Source organism: Streptopelia decaocto (assembly GCF_964273445.1).
Source record: "Streptopelia decaocto genome assembly, chromosome: 1".
In the NCBI taxonomy this organism is placed as follows: domain Eukaryota; kingdom Metazoa; phylum Chordata; class Aves; order Columbiformes; family Columbidae; genus Streptopelia; species Streptopelia decaocto.
In genome coordinates, this window is record NC_138663.1 from 190,622,096 (window position 1) to 190,639,479 (window position 17,384).

At 44.8% G+C, this 17,384-nt stretch overlaps 1 protein-coding gene across 5 annotated transcripts in view; it reads right to left on the minus strand.

Annotated features, from left to right (window-relative positions):
- Positions 1-7,020: 7,020 nt before the first annotated feature.
- CDK8 (cyclin dependent kinase 8) overlaps positions 7,021-17,384 on the minus strand; it is an 80,982-nt gene continuing 70,618 nt past the window's right edge. For 4 of the 5 annotated variants that reach the window (XM_082043491.1, XM_082043492.1, XM_082043489.1 and 1 more), the window contains 4 exons: positions 15,142-15,239; positions 13,693-13,771; positions 13,415-13,573; positions 7,021-8,317 (listed from right to left, as the gene is read on the minus strand). In XM_082043491.1, the coding sequence (XP_081899617.1) occupies positions 8,192-8,317; positions 13,415-13,573; positions 13,693-13,771; positions 15,142-15,239 (462 nt within the window). In that variant the 3' untranslated portion in view covers positions 7,021-8,191. The remainder of the gene's footprint in view (positions 8,318-13,414; positions 13,574-13,692; positions 13,772-15,141; positions 15,240-17,384) is intronic. The other variant, XM_082043490.1, reaches the window with a different exon arrangement.

Below are 17,384 nucleotides of genomic sequence, written 5' to 3' on the forward strand. Positions count from 1 at the left end.
ATTTCACCCTGAGGCATTTTTCCATAGAACAGATACTATATATCAAGTGTTTGAATACTGGAAGTAGCTAATGTGGGCTTCTCCGCATGAGAAGGCACACAACGGGAATGCAGCAGCCCTCTCCGAAGGAAGCTTTACTGCCTAAAATATTTATTAGAAATAACATCCTCTATGTGAGGCTTGAACAGTAAGAGCTTGAGATGGAGTTTTAGCTACATTCTCTCCTATTAGATTCTCTTTCATGCAGTGTAGTATTAAACAATGACATGCACCAGCCATCGCAGGTGCCGCACTGCAGAGCATCACCACCGGTCCCTGCCTCTGCCCCTGGCATGGGGTGGGCAATGCCCTCCCCGGGGTCACTTACCAACATGCCCCCCAGATCACCACCTGTGAGAGAGATGTGTTTTTTCTTCGTGAGATATTTGGGCTTGATTTTGGGGGGATCAGCACTGGGAAACCCCGATGCTATTCGGGGATGCAAAGGGGCCGTGGCTGCATGGTGGGGAGCCGCAGGCCCTGGTGCTGCCCAGCCCCAAACCCCGCCACCTCCTCACCCACCCTGTGGCACCCTCGGATTCAGGCACCTCCAGAGCACCTCCGGACCTCTGGTTTGCCTTTTTCTCTAGTTACTTTTCATTCTGGCACTCCTTTTAACTTCTCTTACCTCATTTTTGGTATTTTCACTGTCAACATCATATCCGCATATTTCCTTCCGTGATTTGTAGTTTGACAGGTGTTGTGGTTTTGGTGGATTTTTTTCCCTCTTGCAATCACCCTGAGTTGGAAGCCTGAGTGGGTTTGGTGATGGTTTATTTGGGGGATCCTGATCCCAAACCACATCTGCTGACTCTAAACCATTCTTGCTGTAAGGTCGCTGGTAGAGCTTCAGCCTGAAGTCTGTGAGATGAAGGCACAAAATCTCTCCCTGTGATGTTGCTGGGGATGTGCACAATCTCTCCTGCAGGCGTTGGTCTTCTGCAGGGAAAGCAATGTAAAACCACCTTCCCTTTTGTGTATTTCTGTCCAGGTACAGAACTCAACAGGAACCATCAGCGGTCGCTGGCATCGCTCTTGCAATTAGAGAAGGGGGGTGATGCTTTTAGCTTGTTGTTCAACCTGCTGAAAAATAGCCAAAATGTCTGCAGAAACCCTGTTTTACTGAACTTTCACTCTTGTGTTTTATGTTGATCCAGTTTTGCTGTCTTCCCTCCTGATAGAAGATAAAATCACTCTTAGAGACACCTCCCACTTTGTAATATTTTCACCAAAATGGTCCATTTAATGTAAACATGACCCAGCTCGCAGTTTGTCAGAGCAGCGGTTCTGTGCCCGCGTCACCAGTTTTCCCAGTGACTGCATCCCACCGTACACACATTTGGGGTGCTACACTCCTCCCAGTTTGCCAGGGAAGGGCACGGCAATAAATCCCTGTGGGGGCTGAGAACAGGATTGCAGCTCCCGGCAAACACTTCAAGCAACACCATCAACCAAGTGCTGTGTAAAGCAACCGTGCACCCTCAGGTGTTCTCCTCCTTCAGTCCCCCTTTGGGCAAGTTGATCTGCCTTTGAGCATCCACACGCTCTTCAACTTTGCAATCAGGGAAAAAGAGGTTTCCCATCTTCTGACAGCGGATCCCCACAGCATTTCGAGCCACCGCTGTCCCGCAGAGCCCCAGGGTACAGATCAGCCAGCAGGACTCAGCAGCACCTCGCGGTCTGCGGCTGCCACCTCCTCCTGCGCTCAGACCCGACCAGCAGCGCTGGTGCCTCCCAGGGAGCCGGAGAAGCGTGTGATTGCAAATGACAGGCTCACCTCTTCGCACACAGAGCGAGGGCTGGGTGAGATCTGATCAGGCAGCTGCTCTTCGTCCCCAGGCAGCGGCTGCCCGTCACTCGGGAGGCACAGGCTGCTCTGCGGACAAGCCCCGGTGGGGCTCTCACAGCAGAGCCTCCAAGGCAACTGGGGTGGGATTTTCAAACCAGCTGGTTTTGTCCGGCATGTAAATAAACTGCAGGGATTTCTTACATACTCACTTGGCTGGTGGTAGTGGAACACATATTAGGAGCTTATATAGAGATTTCCAAGTTCCTGGGCTGGGACATCACACTTCTCCCACCTTCTCCTGATCTTCTGAAGGTAAGATGGGGCAGAGAGCCAGGGCAAAGCCTGAAGCCTGTCCACAGAGGACTTCAAGAAGGCCTGAGCTGTGTATGAACCGTCCCACTGAGGTGAGCACGCCTCAAAGCACACAGCCACCACAGTGATCATTCTCGGCACCCAAATGGAGAATTTATTCTAAAGAATCCTTCTCCACAACCTGCTGGTATCTCCATATTCTGATCTACGTGGCTGAAGCTGATACGAAGCATGCTAAACAATTTATTCTTTAGAATTCCCTACCCATTAACAGGAAGAACTCACTAAGGACGAGTTTGGCTGGTGTAGGAAGCCCTACGGGTCCCTATGTAAAAATACTATAAACAGCAAAAGAATTTTAATTTAAAAAGTTGATTGATAAGAATAGCTCTGTGCACACCCTGCCAGCATCTTGTGGGAAGACCAGCTGCTGGATACCTTGCCTTTAGGCAACCCTGCATAAACTGGAGACACAAACGTAGGACACTGTCAGATTTTGGCCCAGTGACTCAGAGAAGGAATGAGCTCCCGTTAGAGATGTCCTGCCTCACAAGGTAGGACAATACCTCTTCACCTTCCCATATAGCACCTATGGGAAAGGTGTAATGGTGCCTTCCATAAGTGTCTGCTCTGGGCTTTCCGGCTCTCATCTCAGCACTCCTGTAGGCACCTTCCTTACACACATCCCTCCCTCGTATCCCTCCCTTCACCAGTCCACTTGCTGCATTCCTTGTGTAACTGGTGGGGTGGCAGAGGCTGCTGCTCCTCAGACACTGTGGATAAAGCACCATACAAGTCCAAAGCTCCCACAAATATGAAGCTGGTGCTTGCTCCAAGCACACTGCAGCTTTCCCACACCCCAGGCTGAGGAAAAGGAAACATTTCCTGAAAGCTGATGCTGTAAAGGCTGTCCTTGGAGCTTCTGTGGGCACGGGGTTATGTGCCAAGATGCGCTGCACCACTTAAATAACAGGTGCTTCTTGCACTCGCCCCTTCTGCACCTCCCCTGGCTCAGGTGGAGAACCCAGCCCACCTAAGGAGGACCAGAGACACAAAGGGGTATTAAAGCTGCATGTGAGGGCCAAGGAAAGACAACCTAAACCCGGCAGGCTGAAAAGTGCTTTTCAGCATCTTGTGACACAGGAGCTTTCAGAGCAGCGATGGACCTTGTCCAGATTCCCATTCTGGGCTGGAGCTGGTGTGTGTCACCCCAGGGCAATGGCTTCATTAACATGAGTGCTGGTGCCAAGCTCTACGGCACAGGATCCCTTTAACAGAAGACATTCCTCTGGAGACAGCTGCCTTCTGCCATCACTGAAACCAACCAACGAGACAAGGCTGCTTAAAATCCTCGAGAGGAACTTACGGCAAAAGTCCTGGTGGAAGAAGCAGCTTTGTTTCTTTTTTGCTTTCAGAGGGTAAACACCTTTTTCTCTACCTCTCCTACTGCTAGAGCACAGTTTGTACATCCCATCGCTCATATGTCTGACATGATTTCACAAAGTGTTCTTTATTCATAGCTGTGACAAGCAAATCACACTGAATTAAGCTCATCTACCTTGTTCTCAAGGGATGCTGGCTATTAAATTGCCTCAGAACTGGCGTACTGAAGCACTGTCAGCCTAGAGGAAGATGCTGAGACATGGCGCTACCCAACAAAAACAGGCTGCTCTGTTCAGTGCTGTAAATAAAAGAGCATGTAGGGAACACCACATCCCTCAGTCCTTTTGCAGAAAATAGGCAACAACATTTAGTCCAAATGGCAGGTTCTCAACTTCACCCCTGGCTCCAAGATATAATCTGTGTCTTTCCTTTCTGACAGACAACAACCAATACAAGATCCTGCGGGCTCCATCCCACCACCATTGTCCCACTCCATGGCAGTCAAAGACCTGACCGTACCCATGAAATCAACAGCCACCACACGTGAAAGGCAGAGATCAGAGCTTGCCTTTCAGTGATGCCAGGATGGGCTTGGGGGAGATACAACAGGAGCTGCTTATTGTTCAGAGAGCACTTTCAGAAAGAAATTGATGGACACTGGGGAGCAGCACAAGTCATTTCTTCACATAAAACCTTCACTCGCAGCTGACTCTAACCCTTGTTCTCACTGTCACCTCTGCTGAGGTCTGAATGGGCAAAAGACATACAAGAAGGTGACAATGATCGGAACAGCTTCCAGGATCCTTTTTGACAGGGCTTAAGGCCATTTCACATGACGTGGCCAACACCTGCACGCTTCACTCACGCCTTGCTGTCATCATCTTGTTGCAGTTAGTAAAGGAAGGTTGAGTTGACAGCACAACATCCTAATGATCAGAAATGAGAACATGCTAATGATCAGTCTCACAGAAATGTGCTGTTCCATGTTGTAGAGAAAGCTTTGTGCAAAGCTACCATGGCCACACTTGAGCTGTGGATGGCCCTCAGCGAAGAAACACAGAGCAACTTGCTCTTTTCTTCTGGAGGAGCCCATCCAACACAAACGAGGCACCAAGGACTGTGACACTGTTTGAACAGGCAATGGCATACACCTGCCACCTGCATCAAGCATCTCCCCTGAGAAAGCAAAGCATGGAAACATAAATCCCACAAAAACTAAGCACTGCACACAGAAACTAAAATGGAACTTGTAGAGACACGTTTGCTCGCTCCTCTCCTGCCCCAGCTACCTGAGGGATCACCCCAGACCCAGAAGAGACTCTGCCCTGCGGTGCCTTCAGAATGAAGGGAAAAGGAAGCCGAAAGAAAACCTGAGCTAATGCTGGCCAGCCCCTCACGGCGCATCGCTTGGGCACTGCCACGGGCAACTCACAGCGAGTGTTTCCCTATTGATACACACACAGGAACGGACGGGATCGAACCAGACTCCTGTTCCCTCCCTCAGACTGCTCCTCCCATCACTGAAACCCTCTTTAAAAGGGATCATTGAAGTTACTTATTGCTTCCTAAAGAAGCTGGGTCCTTACCAAACAGGATAAATTCAGAGCCGCCAGGAACTGGGCTCGCTGTGGCTGCCAAGGCGAAAGCGCAACAGCATATTTACCCTCACAATCAAGTTAAGATAAGCCTACTCTAGAAAAACAATTTGTTCTTTTAGCAGAGCAAGGAAGACAGGCTCCCAGACTCCAGCTACTTGAAATACATTGGGACTGGTCCAGGTAATAGGTGGTGAAAAATGAAAAGCTTGGAAGCTCTTGAATCTGGTCAGAAACGCTGACACATCCCACAGGCGGCTGCTGCGTGCCGGCCGCCCGCCCATTTGCGGTTCTTCTATTAAATGTCCTCAAAGGTGCTGCCTTCTTCCCCTGTTTCTGGAACCCTCACATAAAGCCCCTGCCCGGAGCAAAACGGGGACAGATGTGTTTTATTTTACAGTTCAGGAAAATAACGTAGAGCCTTGCTCTCAGTATTCCTAAAACCAGTATTTAAGAAACAAAACAGATACCAAACTTATTTGATAGAGATTATTTGTGATTGTCACAGATATTATAGGATTAACCTTCTCTGCAACAGAAATACACCACATCTTGAAGGTGTTAGAGGTTATACCAAGCACAGAAAAACCTTCTCTTTCTGCCGTTCTAGAGAAAGAAACGTCAAATTCCTCCTCCAGAATGACCAGCAGAGACACGAGAAAAAAATCAAACATCAAGGTTTTATTCCCCCGTAGGATCTCAGTTTGTTGATGTAAGCTGCAATATGTCTACAAATACTGCAGTAAGAATGAACTAAGTTACCAAGAGCAGCAGACTATTTAGAACTAAATGTAGAGTATAATTTAGTTTTATTATAATTAGTTGATAAGCTGTGTCTTCATCTCAAATACCTTCTTAATAGGAAAATTAAATTCAAGTGCAAACTAATGGCAAGAGTCCTTTTTGTCAGTTGGATGCATTTCCCTTTGCAAAACTGAAATTAAAGCCAACCTGCTACTTTTAAGCAAAGCACTGGTATCAAATAATATGAATAACATTAACTGTTATGCACTAATATGAGTATGCTTCAACAAGACAGCAAAAATTCTAGGCCAAAGAAAAGTTACTCTTGACACCATATTAGTACCTGGTAAGAGGGCAGAGACAGTGAACAATCAAGTTCAAAGCCTATACATAAATTAAGGATGAAAAAAGGCTTTAATTTTAAAACAAATAAAGATGTTTCAGGCACTCCCACCTGTATATGTATTTTTATTCTAGAAACTGAAGAAAGCCAGATTTTTACAGCACTTATGGCAAAACGCAGAGTGTATCGCGCACTATTACTAAAGCAGCATAAACTGCACTCAGATTTTTTTCTTCAGTTTTAAGTCTCCTGAATACTTAAACCTCTACTCAGCTGATTTCATCTTCACCTCAAACACGGTTTGCATTTCAGGCTGGCTACCGATCTGCTTTTCTTTTGCCCCCATCAGCAGCTCAGTGCATTTGAACAGATCATAGCAGTTGATATTCACACTACATGAAGCAGAAAAAAAAAACCCTGCATATATTGTATATATTTATGTCATAAAATCATGGAGCAATATTAGATACCACAGAAACCTTAGAAGAACTATTCAGACAGGAACATCTCTAGATTTTGTAGATGAAAAGGCGCTGTCTGATCTGTGAAATGTAGCTGGTAATAAACCCATGTTCAGTGTATCTCCGGCTGATCAGCTACGTGTACGCAACGGGGTTAATGACATGTTATGAAGGCGCTGTATTTTTTTCTGCTATTTAAAATAAAGAATGCTTCTCAGCAGTTAATGGAAACCTGCTTGCTGCAAGAAAAATTCCTGTCTGATACTGTTTCTCAGGACACAACTCGATATGGATGTACGACGGGGGAGCAGGGTCTTGTCACTGATAAAAAGGAATACAGGCAAAGGTCATATGCAGATTTATGAAAAATAAATTTATTACATAACACCTTGTTTTAACAATGTTTGATTTTTTAATTCAGAATACTTGTGTCATTCATGTAAAATAGTTTGATACAGTACATTGTAAGTTTTTCCTCATAAATTCTAAGGCTCTCCTAACACCTTGATCCTTCGCTGTAGCAATGGCACCCCTAAACAACGTGCGAACGTTTTAAAAAAAATAATTAAGTGAACAAAATTTAAAATCCACTACACCAAGCTGGTTCTCAAAAATCATGACAAAATATCTGAATGGATGCCGCACCTTTTTAGGAAATATCATTCATGCTTCTTTAATCTCAAAGCATGCTCACAAACCATTAACACCAACAGGAAAAAAATAAAACACTGTCTATGACAATCATTTTAGTTTGTTTGCTGAACCAAACATGTTTATATCAATGACAACATACTTATTTAACTATCAAATAGCAGCTTTAATACCAGTCAAGTCATAGAGTTAAAAACAAACCCGAAAACTTACGTCAGAAATTAATCTTTGGGACATTCGTAATTGCTGGAAAAAAATGCAAATGTTTTCATGTTCTTCGAAAAAAAAAAATCTCATCATAGCAATCGTGTCGGTCATAAAACACTGATCTAGGTGGAAAACAAACCAACCCACAAAAGTCACTAAAATAAATGTCTATCAAAATCGTCTCAATCGGAGTCATGGTTAGTTTGCTTTTTTGCCATGGTAACATAAACTGTATGCTTCAAGTACCAAAGATGTTGTGTACTATTGGTCAGATAAAGTTGTTACATCAAGAGAATTCACCACATACGACAACAGAAATGCTTGCCCCTAGCACATTTCACAGCTTCAACTGCTACAGACTGTCACTGAAAAAAATTAAAAGAAAAAAGCATCGGTCAGTCTGAACCATGTCAAGTAAATTATGGAAGTAGCATATCCACAACACAAACTGTGCTAGCACTTTCTCTTCAAGTCTAACCCCAAAAGCCAGGTACGATTCGGGAGCCGCCACTGGGCGCTGTGGAAGGGGGTGTGTGGTGGCGGCCGGACAGGTGGGAGGGGTGGTTGTACAGTACATTCTCGTGGCCCACGCCGGGCTCCAGGCGGGCAGCTGCGCGGCCGGTCCCGCAGCATCAGCGACAGTGCACGGGCGTTCCTGGGATGCAGCTCAGTACCGGTGCGTCTGATGGGAGTACTGGGGCGGCTGCTGGGAGGTAGCTGAATACCCCATGCTGCTCTGTGGCTGCGATGTGCTTGGTCCGGGGTTGGGGTAGGCAGCATGGGGGTTGGAACGCTGCAGGGGGGTACAAGCAGAGGAAACACATCCTTCAGAACAGGGACAGCACAAAACACCTTGCACTTAGTCTGATCACAGCAGGTGCAGGTATGAACATCAGGAATATCAGATTAGAAAGTGACAGTTACCACTCTTCGGTTATCCACCCAAATCACGTCCTGTGAATGTCCACCCCCCATAGTCAAACCTCCAGCCAGCCCTCCAGCTGGCTCTGGTACCCCTGAACGCGGCACCAGGCCACCACCGCTCATGGCAGGGGTCTTCTCCGCTTGCTCCCTTCCCCTGATAGGAAGGTGTTGGGGTGAGGTCCAAACAATGCATCCTACTGCTGATGAGCCACTCTGCATTACTCCAGAGATATTCCTACACAAAGGATAAGCTTGCCACTCTTTTGTGTAACCCAGGAGTAAAGGCTGAGAGCACTGTGATAATTTAGGCTAAGGTATCACCTAGCAGCGGCCTTACCAATACTTGAAGGAGAGTTAAAGACAACAGCCGCAGGCTTCTCAGTGGAACCAGATATTTCAGGGGGAAATGGCCATAGGTTGTGGCTTGGGACACTCAGGTTGGACATTAGGGGAGTGGGGGGAGAAAGAAATGTCTGAGAGACCAGTATAGTACTGGAAGAACTTGCCCAGAGAGGCTGCAAAGTCTCCATCTATGCAGGTTTTTAAAACTCATCTAGACAAAGCCATGTCTGATCTGATGCAGCATTAGCCACAGTCCTGCTACAAGTGAGGGACTGGGACACACAGTCACTCGAGGCTCCTTTCAAGTAGCATTTCTGCAGTTATTTATTGAGTAGAGCATTCATCACTGCAAGACGCTCTGAGCAAACCAGCAACTGCCTGCTCCAATTCTATTTACACATCATGAAGCTATAAATCAGGATGCTGAGATGATGGCAGAAATGAAAAGGCAAACTCTACCTGTTAACATGTGCTCACAGGACTGAGGGGATTCTCTGAGGGTGTGTAGTGTAAAGGGGAAGAAATGGCTGGACCAGCATTTAACGTCAGCAGGAACAAACCAGCACTGCCGAGCTGCACAGAGACTGCACTTCTGTGACATTTGCTTTCAGCCTTGAGAGAGGGACTAAGGCACTCCTCAACAGAAGTGTCACAGCTCTGGATCACCCTTCTCCACGTAACAAATATATGATGCACTCCAGAGAGCAAAAATCCATGAATATTCTTTCGGTGCAGCTCCTGTACGTAGGAAACTATCACAAGTTTAACCACTGAAAAACTGACCGCTCATGTCAGTTGTAAACACTTTCCGCATCCTACTCCTAAAACAGATCTTATTTTAAGACAGAAGCAATTAAAAATTAGATTCTTTCATTACACCCAGTGCAACAAATGGCTTTTGTTTAAGAACAAATGTAAATAACCATTCCTTCCTAAATACCATTAAGCACCCAGGGGGTTACCACAAGCAGAAGCTCAGAGTAGTGGAATTGCTTCAGTCTGTTTAGTCACGTTGCCTTTCGAAGTGTCACGTTGCAGATTTAAATGAGAGGGCAAGGAAGCCTGCGTGCCATGTGTCTACTATTTTTATGCATGGCAGAAAAGGATATAGGGTCAACTTGCTCTGCAGAGAGCAATTCCACTTCTGAATGGATGGAGAAACTGTCTTAGTTTGCCTTGCCCAGGAGATGGCAATCCTTCTTCACAAGCTTTATATAGGGAACTTGAGCAAATTAAATGAAGAACAAAGGAACGGGTGCTTGATTAAAACAGAGGGCTGTATTGTAATATTTGTCTGCTGTATCCTCAAGCTGCAGGATCAGAAGAAAAAAAATGTGAGGAAGTTCTTTCAGGGAGACCTGAAATCACCAATAGGCAGCATTTAACTGCTTTTGTCCTACTGCCAGCAAGTTCACATCTCCTCCCTTTAATCACCATGCTTTCCAGATACCTTAATCAGAATAATTCTACCCATCGCCTTCTCAAAAGGCTTGGGGGGAGATGTATTTTTTTTTTGAAAAGCAGGTGTTTTGCCTCCTAGAGAGATAGCAAAAAGATTAGTCGTGAGCAGCCAAGCTACCAGTAAGAGCTCCTGGGATAGCAAGGTAGCAGCTGTCACTATCTCAAGGCAAAAGTATTCTGAAATTATGTTTGTTGACAAGGGCTGCCCCCAGCTATCATCCTGAGATGGATTATCTGAGAGTATAAAAGTTTTGATGAGCATGAGCTGAAAACAAACCAATGTCAACTCCTGCCAAGGCAATTTGAGTCTTCTGACTTCTCAACTAGCAAACCTCAGCTCTTGCTCACAGAAGTGGAAGCTGAAGTCTGTTCAAAACGCTGCAGCAGCAAAACAGGGTGAAGGGCAGGTAGAATCATAGAACATCCTGAGTTGGAAGGGACCCAAAGGATCACTGAGTCCAACTCCTGTCCCTGCACATGACAACCCCACAGTTCACACCATGTGTCTGAGGGTGTTGTCCAGTCTCTTCTTGAACACTGTCAGGCTTGGGGCTGTGACACCTCCCTGGGGAGCCTGTTCCAGTGCTCCACCACCCTCTGGGGGAAGAACCTTTTCCTAATGTCCAGCCTAAACGTCCCCTGGCACATCTTCCTGCCATTCCCTCGGGTTCTGTCATTGGTCACGAGGGGGAAGAGATCAGCGCCTGTCCCTCCTCCTCCACTTGTGAAGAAGCTGTAGCCACCATGAGGTCTCCACTCAGTCTCCTCCAGGCTGAACAAACCAAGTGACTTCAGCCACTTCTCATACGGCTTCCTCTCCAAACCCTTCACCAACTTCATGTCCCTCTTCTGGACACTCTCCAGTAGCTTTATATCCTTTTCATCCTGTGTTGCCCAGAGCTGCACACAGTGCTCCAGGTGAGGCCGCACCAGTGCGGAGCAGAGCGGGACAATGACCTCCCTGCCCGGCTGGCAATGCTGTGCTGGATGCACACAGGACATGGTTGCCCTCTTGGTTGCCACAGCGCACTGTTGGCTCATGTTCAACTTGCCGTCAACCAGAACCCCCAGATCCTTCTCTGCAGAGCTGCTTTCCAGCATCTCATCCCCCAGTCTGTGTGTACAGCCAGGGTTGCCAGGTCCCAGGAACAAAATCCAGCACTTGCCCTTGTTGAACTTCATGTGGTTGGTGATTGCCCAGTCCTCCAATTTGTCCAGATCTCTCTGCAGGGCCTCTCTGCCCTCGAAAGTGTCGACAACTCCCCCGAGTCTATGTCATCAGCAAACTTACTAAGCAATCCCTGACGGCCTGAGTCTAAGTCATTTATAAAAACATGGAAGAGCGCTGGCCCTGAGATCGATCCCTGTGGAACCCGCTAGTGACTGGCTCCAGGTAAACAGGGCATGTAAATGGGGGCTCCCTGACAGAGCACAGGCAAACTCACCATCAGTCCCCTCAGATATGACTCAACATGAGGGGAAGATGAAGAGCTGCAGCTGCATTTGCCTTCTTAAAAATTCACACACACAGAAGTGGTGGAAAGAGGCAGCTAAAAGGCCAAAGCAGCAATCGGCTGCAGCTTGCCAAACTGAAAGGGATGAGGCTCCTGTAAGAGGGTGCTCTGTGATACCTAATCCAACTAAAAAAAAAGGATTATGTTAATACTTGGAGGCACTTCACATTGCAGCACTGTAGTTAAGGCTGACCACTGTTTCAAATGACTAAAAATTTGACTAAATGTTTCAAATGACTAAAAATTGTTCAAGGAGAATGATCTGAAAACTGATCTGCTATTGATGTCCTGGGCACAAAGGCACTTGGGAACTATATGAAGGGTTACACAATAAAGCTCCTGAAAATGACCTTATTTTACATTCTGTAGTACTTTCAAGTTTTGGTCAATGCTGGAAATATACAGATTTATGTAAACATGAGGATAATGCCCCCAGGCAGCCTTGGAGGATATCTGGTACTCTCAGGAACAAACTCTGAAATACAAGATTTCAAAGCCAATTGATGTTTGAGAAACAGCATCAAACTGTGAAAAGTAAGTTGACAGCAGCAGTTTTACTGACACCATTCTTCAACTGTCCCCAAGTTCTGCTACAGAATATAAGCATAAGCTAAGTGAGGTCCGATATTAGGGTCTCAGATTTAGATATTAAGCTTTAAATTAACTGAAAACACCACCACTAATTTCTGACTTCCCCATCTTTTGATTTCATCCCAGACTCTGCTCCAGTTGTCCTTATGTACTATGCACTCCACGTGAACAAGTATGTAATAGTTCCTGCAGGCAAACACTGCCACCAGCATGCCTCCTCTTGAAATCTGCTCTTCCCTAGGCTTTCAAAATCTGCCACCTCTCTACCTGCTCCTGTGCACATCATTTCAAGTCTTCCTTGCTCCTCTTTTTAGTTTCTCAGCTTGCACTACCTAAAGGTTCTGTCCTTAACTTTCTTCTCCCCAGTCTCCAGGCATAACCTCATCCAAACCTACAAAATCAGGCATCATGCCCTGGCATGACTCTCAGTCTTCTGCTCCAGAGTCTTCCACTTCCTAATGTCTGAGCACAAGCTCAAATGCAGGAAGGCTAGAACACCATTTTCAAGATTTCCTAAAGCTTTTTTCCTAAACTCCTCATCTTCCTCACTCATTGATTGCCACCACCTCACCTGTCTCTTCAGATCTGTAATACTGGGCTTACTTAACCTGGAATCTCTCTTGGTCTTCAGAGATTAAGACAACATCATATCAAGTCTTTCTGTTTTGTCATCCAAAATGCAGCTTTCCCACCTATTTGCCCAACTAAAACTCCTGTTCCAGTTCTTATTTCACAACTTGTTTACTGCAATATCCTTCACCTCCTACCACTGCGGGCTTTTTCAAATAAAGAATGGTATTTTTAGGTGATACAGAATGCAGCACAACAGGCTCCTGGTCCAAAATTGGCATTTCCTAATATAAAGGTAATAATCTCTGGTCTTAATTTCCTTACCACTAACCTAAAGAGCATATCAATTTACATCAACTAAATACATCTGAAAGATGCTAAAAAATACCAGTTAATACAGTGATGTTTAGAAAATTACTTTTTTAGCTTAAAGAAACAGTGCTGTAAACATGAGCACCAAATACACAATACACGAATAAAACAATTACCTGATAGTCTGAGGTCATGATGAGTCCACCTGAGGTAGTGGTAGGAGGAACAACTCTCACTTTTTTCAGTGGGGGTCCCTGTGTGTGACTGTTGTCTTGGTTCCCTGGATGACCAGTTCCATTAGTGTGGTTATTGCCCTGCTGCTGCTGCTGGTTCTTCTCAATTGTTTAAACACAAAGAAAAATTTCAACTCAAAAGCAGTACGGGAAATAACATGAAAACAGGAAATAGTGTGAAAGCCAGTGAAGCATCATGATACTGTTCTTCCAGTACTTACTTTGTCTCCTTTATCATCTGGTTCTTCTTCTGTTAAAAATTCTCGTTTTGGGTAAGGGATTTGACAACCTGCAAAAACACTGCCCCCCAAAAAAGTCTATTTATCACTGTATTAGAACAGAAGGGTTAGACCTGTAAGATTTATACTTCACCCATGCTAGTTTCAAGTTGCCTGTAACTAATGGAGAAGTTTGCCCTGCCTAACTTTCATCATATTCTAAAGTCATTAATCTTCAGTTGCCTCTTACATACTCATTTAAACTCCTAATAGTTTTCACAGTTTCTGATAACTGGTGACCAAACTGGTGGCTGAAAAGGCACACCACCTGTCAGATATCTGCAAGGGCATAAAGAGCTACCTTTATCCAGCTATCATGTAATTCACCATCTCAGGACCAACTAAAATACACCTGGACACTCCACTGACTATTAATAAAACAACCTGGAACAAAGTTTAAAAATAACTAGAAATTTCATCTGTCAATTCATATCTCATGGTCTACATTAATTCGCTACTGCGAGCATAAACTAATATTTACCTGCCCTTAATCAGCAGAACGTATTTATAATAAAGTCTCTGTACAGTTGTTAGCATTACTCATTGTGTATTCACATTAAAATGCCAATCTAAAGCTCTAAAGTTAAGAAAAAAACCAAACACTGTCCTAAAAGCAATTTCTGCAAAAGCGAATCATTCACATCACAACATTAAATCACAGAGACAGGTCAGGAGCTGTTATAAATAATCCAGTAGGCTTTCATGAAATAATTTAATTTTTAATTAATTGCTTATAAATATACATACCATATTTTATAAATTCTTCCCTAGATAATGGCAGAGAATCATACACAGGATGTACTAATAGCTTTCCTAAAAAGGTGTACAATCATGCTCTCTGGCTAGTCTTTTGGGAGGGGAGCTTAATTTTTAATGAAATCATTCATTGTCCCTAAATTTTCTTCCTTCGGTAAATCTCCCTGCGTAAACAAAGGAGAGGAGCGTCTACAGAAAATGGATTTAAGTTGTTAAGGATGACAGCACAGAGACGCACAGTTGACTTCCCCCACCCACTGAATTTACAACAAAGGCTAAGACAGAAAAATGTAAACTAATTAGAGAGTGTCATCTGGCATTCTGGAGCAGAGAAGTGGACCTGCAGGCACTTAGCAGTTGTCTACAAAGATCTGTAGCATGCATAATCAACCTGCCAGTGAATAACAAGATTAGTGCTGCGACTAATGGGATCAAAGTTCCATAAAGCAAGAGATTAATAGGAATGCTACTTAATTTTAAAAACCACAAACGGCATTTTAGTGGTTATAGCTTTCTTTCATTGTTAGACAGTAAGTATTTAGCTCAATAATCACAAACATATTTATAGCAGAGAGAAAGCACACATTTCTGAAGCATCTCTGGACTGACTGATAGATTAATAAACTGACCACTTACTCAGATGTGGGAAGAGGATCTTCTAAGAAATAGGGATCCTGCATAGCCTGTTCTGAGGTAATTCTCTTTATTGGATCCATAGTGAGCAATTTCTGAAGCTGTCAAAATAAAACATAAAAAGCTCTGCAATACCAAAACTGTTTAGAGAAACTTCACTGTCTTATTCCTAAAAGATGAGCTGCTACGAATGTGTCTGAACTCATAAATGGCATAACCACACTCTCTTCTCTCATTAAAATAGTAACTTTGTTTTCCAAAGAACACTATTTTACTTGCACAGCTCAGGACACTTAGTTCCAGTCACAAATGTTTTAACAGAAACACTGAAAGAGCTTCCATGGTGAACCAGCAGCTTTAATCATAGAATACTTTGGGATGAAAGGGACCTTCAAAGTTCACCCAGTCCAACCCCCTGCCATAAGCCAGGACATCTTAAACTAGATCAGGTTGCTCAGAGCCCTGTCCAGCCTGGCCTTGAATGTCTCCAGGGATGGGGCATCTACGACCTGTCTGGGCAACCTGGGCCAGTGTTTCACCACCCTCATTGTAAAAAAATTCTTCCTCATGTCTGGCCTGAATCTCCCTCCTTTGGTTTAAAACCATTACCCCTTGCCCTGTCATAACAGGCCCTGCTAAACAGTCTGTCCCCATCTTTCTTATAGGCTCCTTTCAAGTACCGAAAGGCTGCAAAAAGATCTCCCTGGAGTCTTCTCTTCTCCAGGCTGAACAACCCCAACCCTCTCAGCCTGTCCTCGTAGGAGAGCTGTTCCAGCCCTCTGATCATTTCTGTGGCTCCTCTGGCCCCTCTCCAACAGGTCCATGTCTTTCCTGCACTGAGGGCTCCAGAGCTGGACACAGGACTCCAGGTGGGGTCTCACCAGAGGGGCAGAATCACCTCCCTTGACCTGCTGGCCACGTTCCTTTTGATGCAGCCCAAAGTACGACTGGCCTCCTGGGCTACAAGAGCACATTGCCAGCTCATGTCCAATCTTTCATTCACCTGTTCCCTCAAGTCCTTCTCTTTAATGGTCTGCTAACTTCCCACAAGAATATGTAACATGCACATATTTAGCCTGATTTCTTCAACTAGACTGCAGTTAACAGGAAGCAACATCCTATCTGTCTAAATTCAAATAATTCTTAGCAATTAATAAACAAAAGTGATTCCATGTGCATTACTGATCACTATTGTGTATTGTCATGTTAGTAACAACTCCACTGTCATCCACAATATTTTGAAGATGTTACATGAAGCCACTCCTTCGAAAATCTTCATGTTGTAAAAGAAAGGAGTAATCAACATGTTCAAAAAACTCACCTGGCCAGATAACTGGTTGTCACCCACTCCAATGTGTGCTTGTTTATTCTGATAAATATGGACTCTCAGACATATCTGAGTGATCCACGCTGCTCAGAAGAGCAATTGTGCAAAATCTTGAATTTTAGTTGATTTTTTTTGCATGACATGATGCAAAATACTCTAGAGAAGTATAATAAGCTGCCTCCTCCATTGCTGTTGCAATATCAGTGTAAGACTTCAGCCTTTATCTTTGTATTAATCATAACTGAAGAATCAAGTATCAATTACATTGGAAAAAAAGACAACAACCAAACAACAAAAAACACGCCCCATAAACCCCGAAAACAACAACAAAACCCAAACAACCAAACAAAAAACCCCCCAAACAAATAAACAACATAAACAAATAAACAAACACCATAAACTGTCATGTACTGATAAGGATAATGGCTGAAACACTGTGGCAAAACCAGTTCATCCAGCCACAGGAGATGATACATTCAGTATAGGGTGAATTGCGATTTACATATCAACAACAAGCTAAAGAGCCACAGCTCAGGCCGGCGGGCGACACAGGAGGTGGGGGACCTGCCGGAGGGCACACAGCTTCTGATATGCTCAGCACCGCACAAAGGGCAAAGCTGAGGCCCTTCAACATGGCCTGAGACTTGTCCATCAGTCACCCCTTCCCCCCAGACTTTTCTCTCTTTCACAGTAACACCTCCACACAAGGCTAAAAGTTATGCAAGCGGGCAACCCAGAGGGCTATAAAGACCCACCTGGTGCCAGCACTGGCGGCACACACCGTCCTGAGGACCACTCTGCCCACCAGTCTCACCGCATGAACTGAACAAGACACCAGAGGACACCGCACATCACTGGATCTGAGACTGAGAACTCCATCACACATACAACGGAGCCATAAGGACGGTGAAATCTTTCT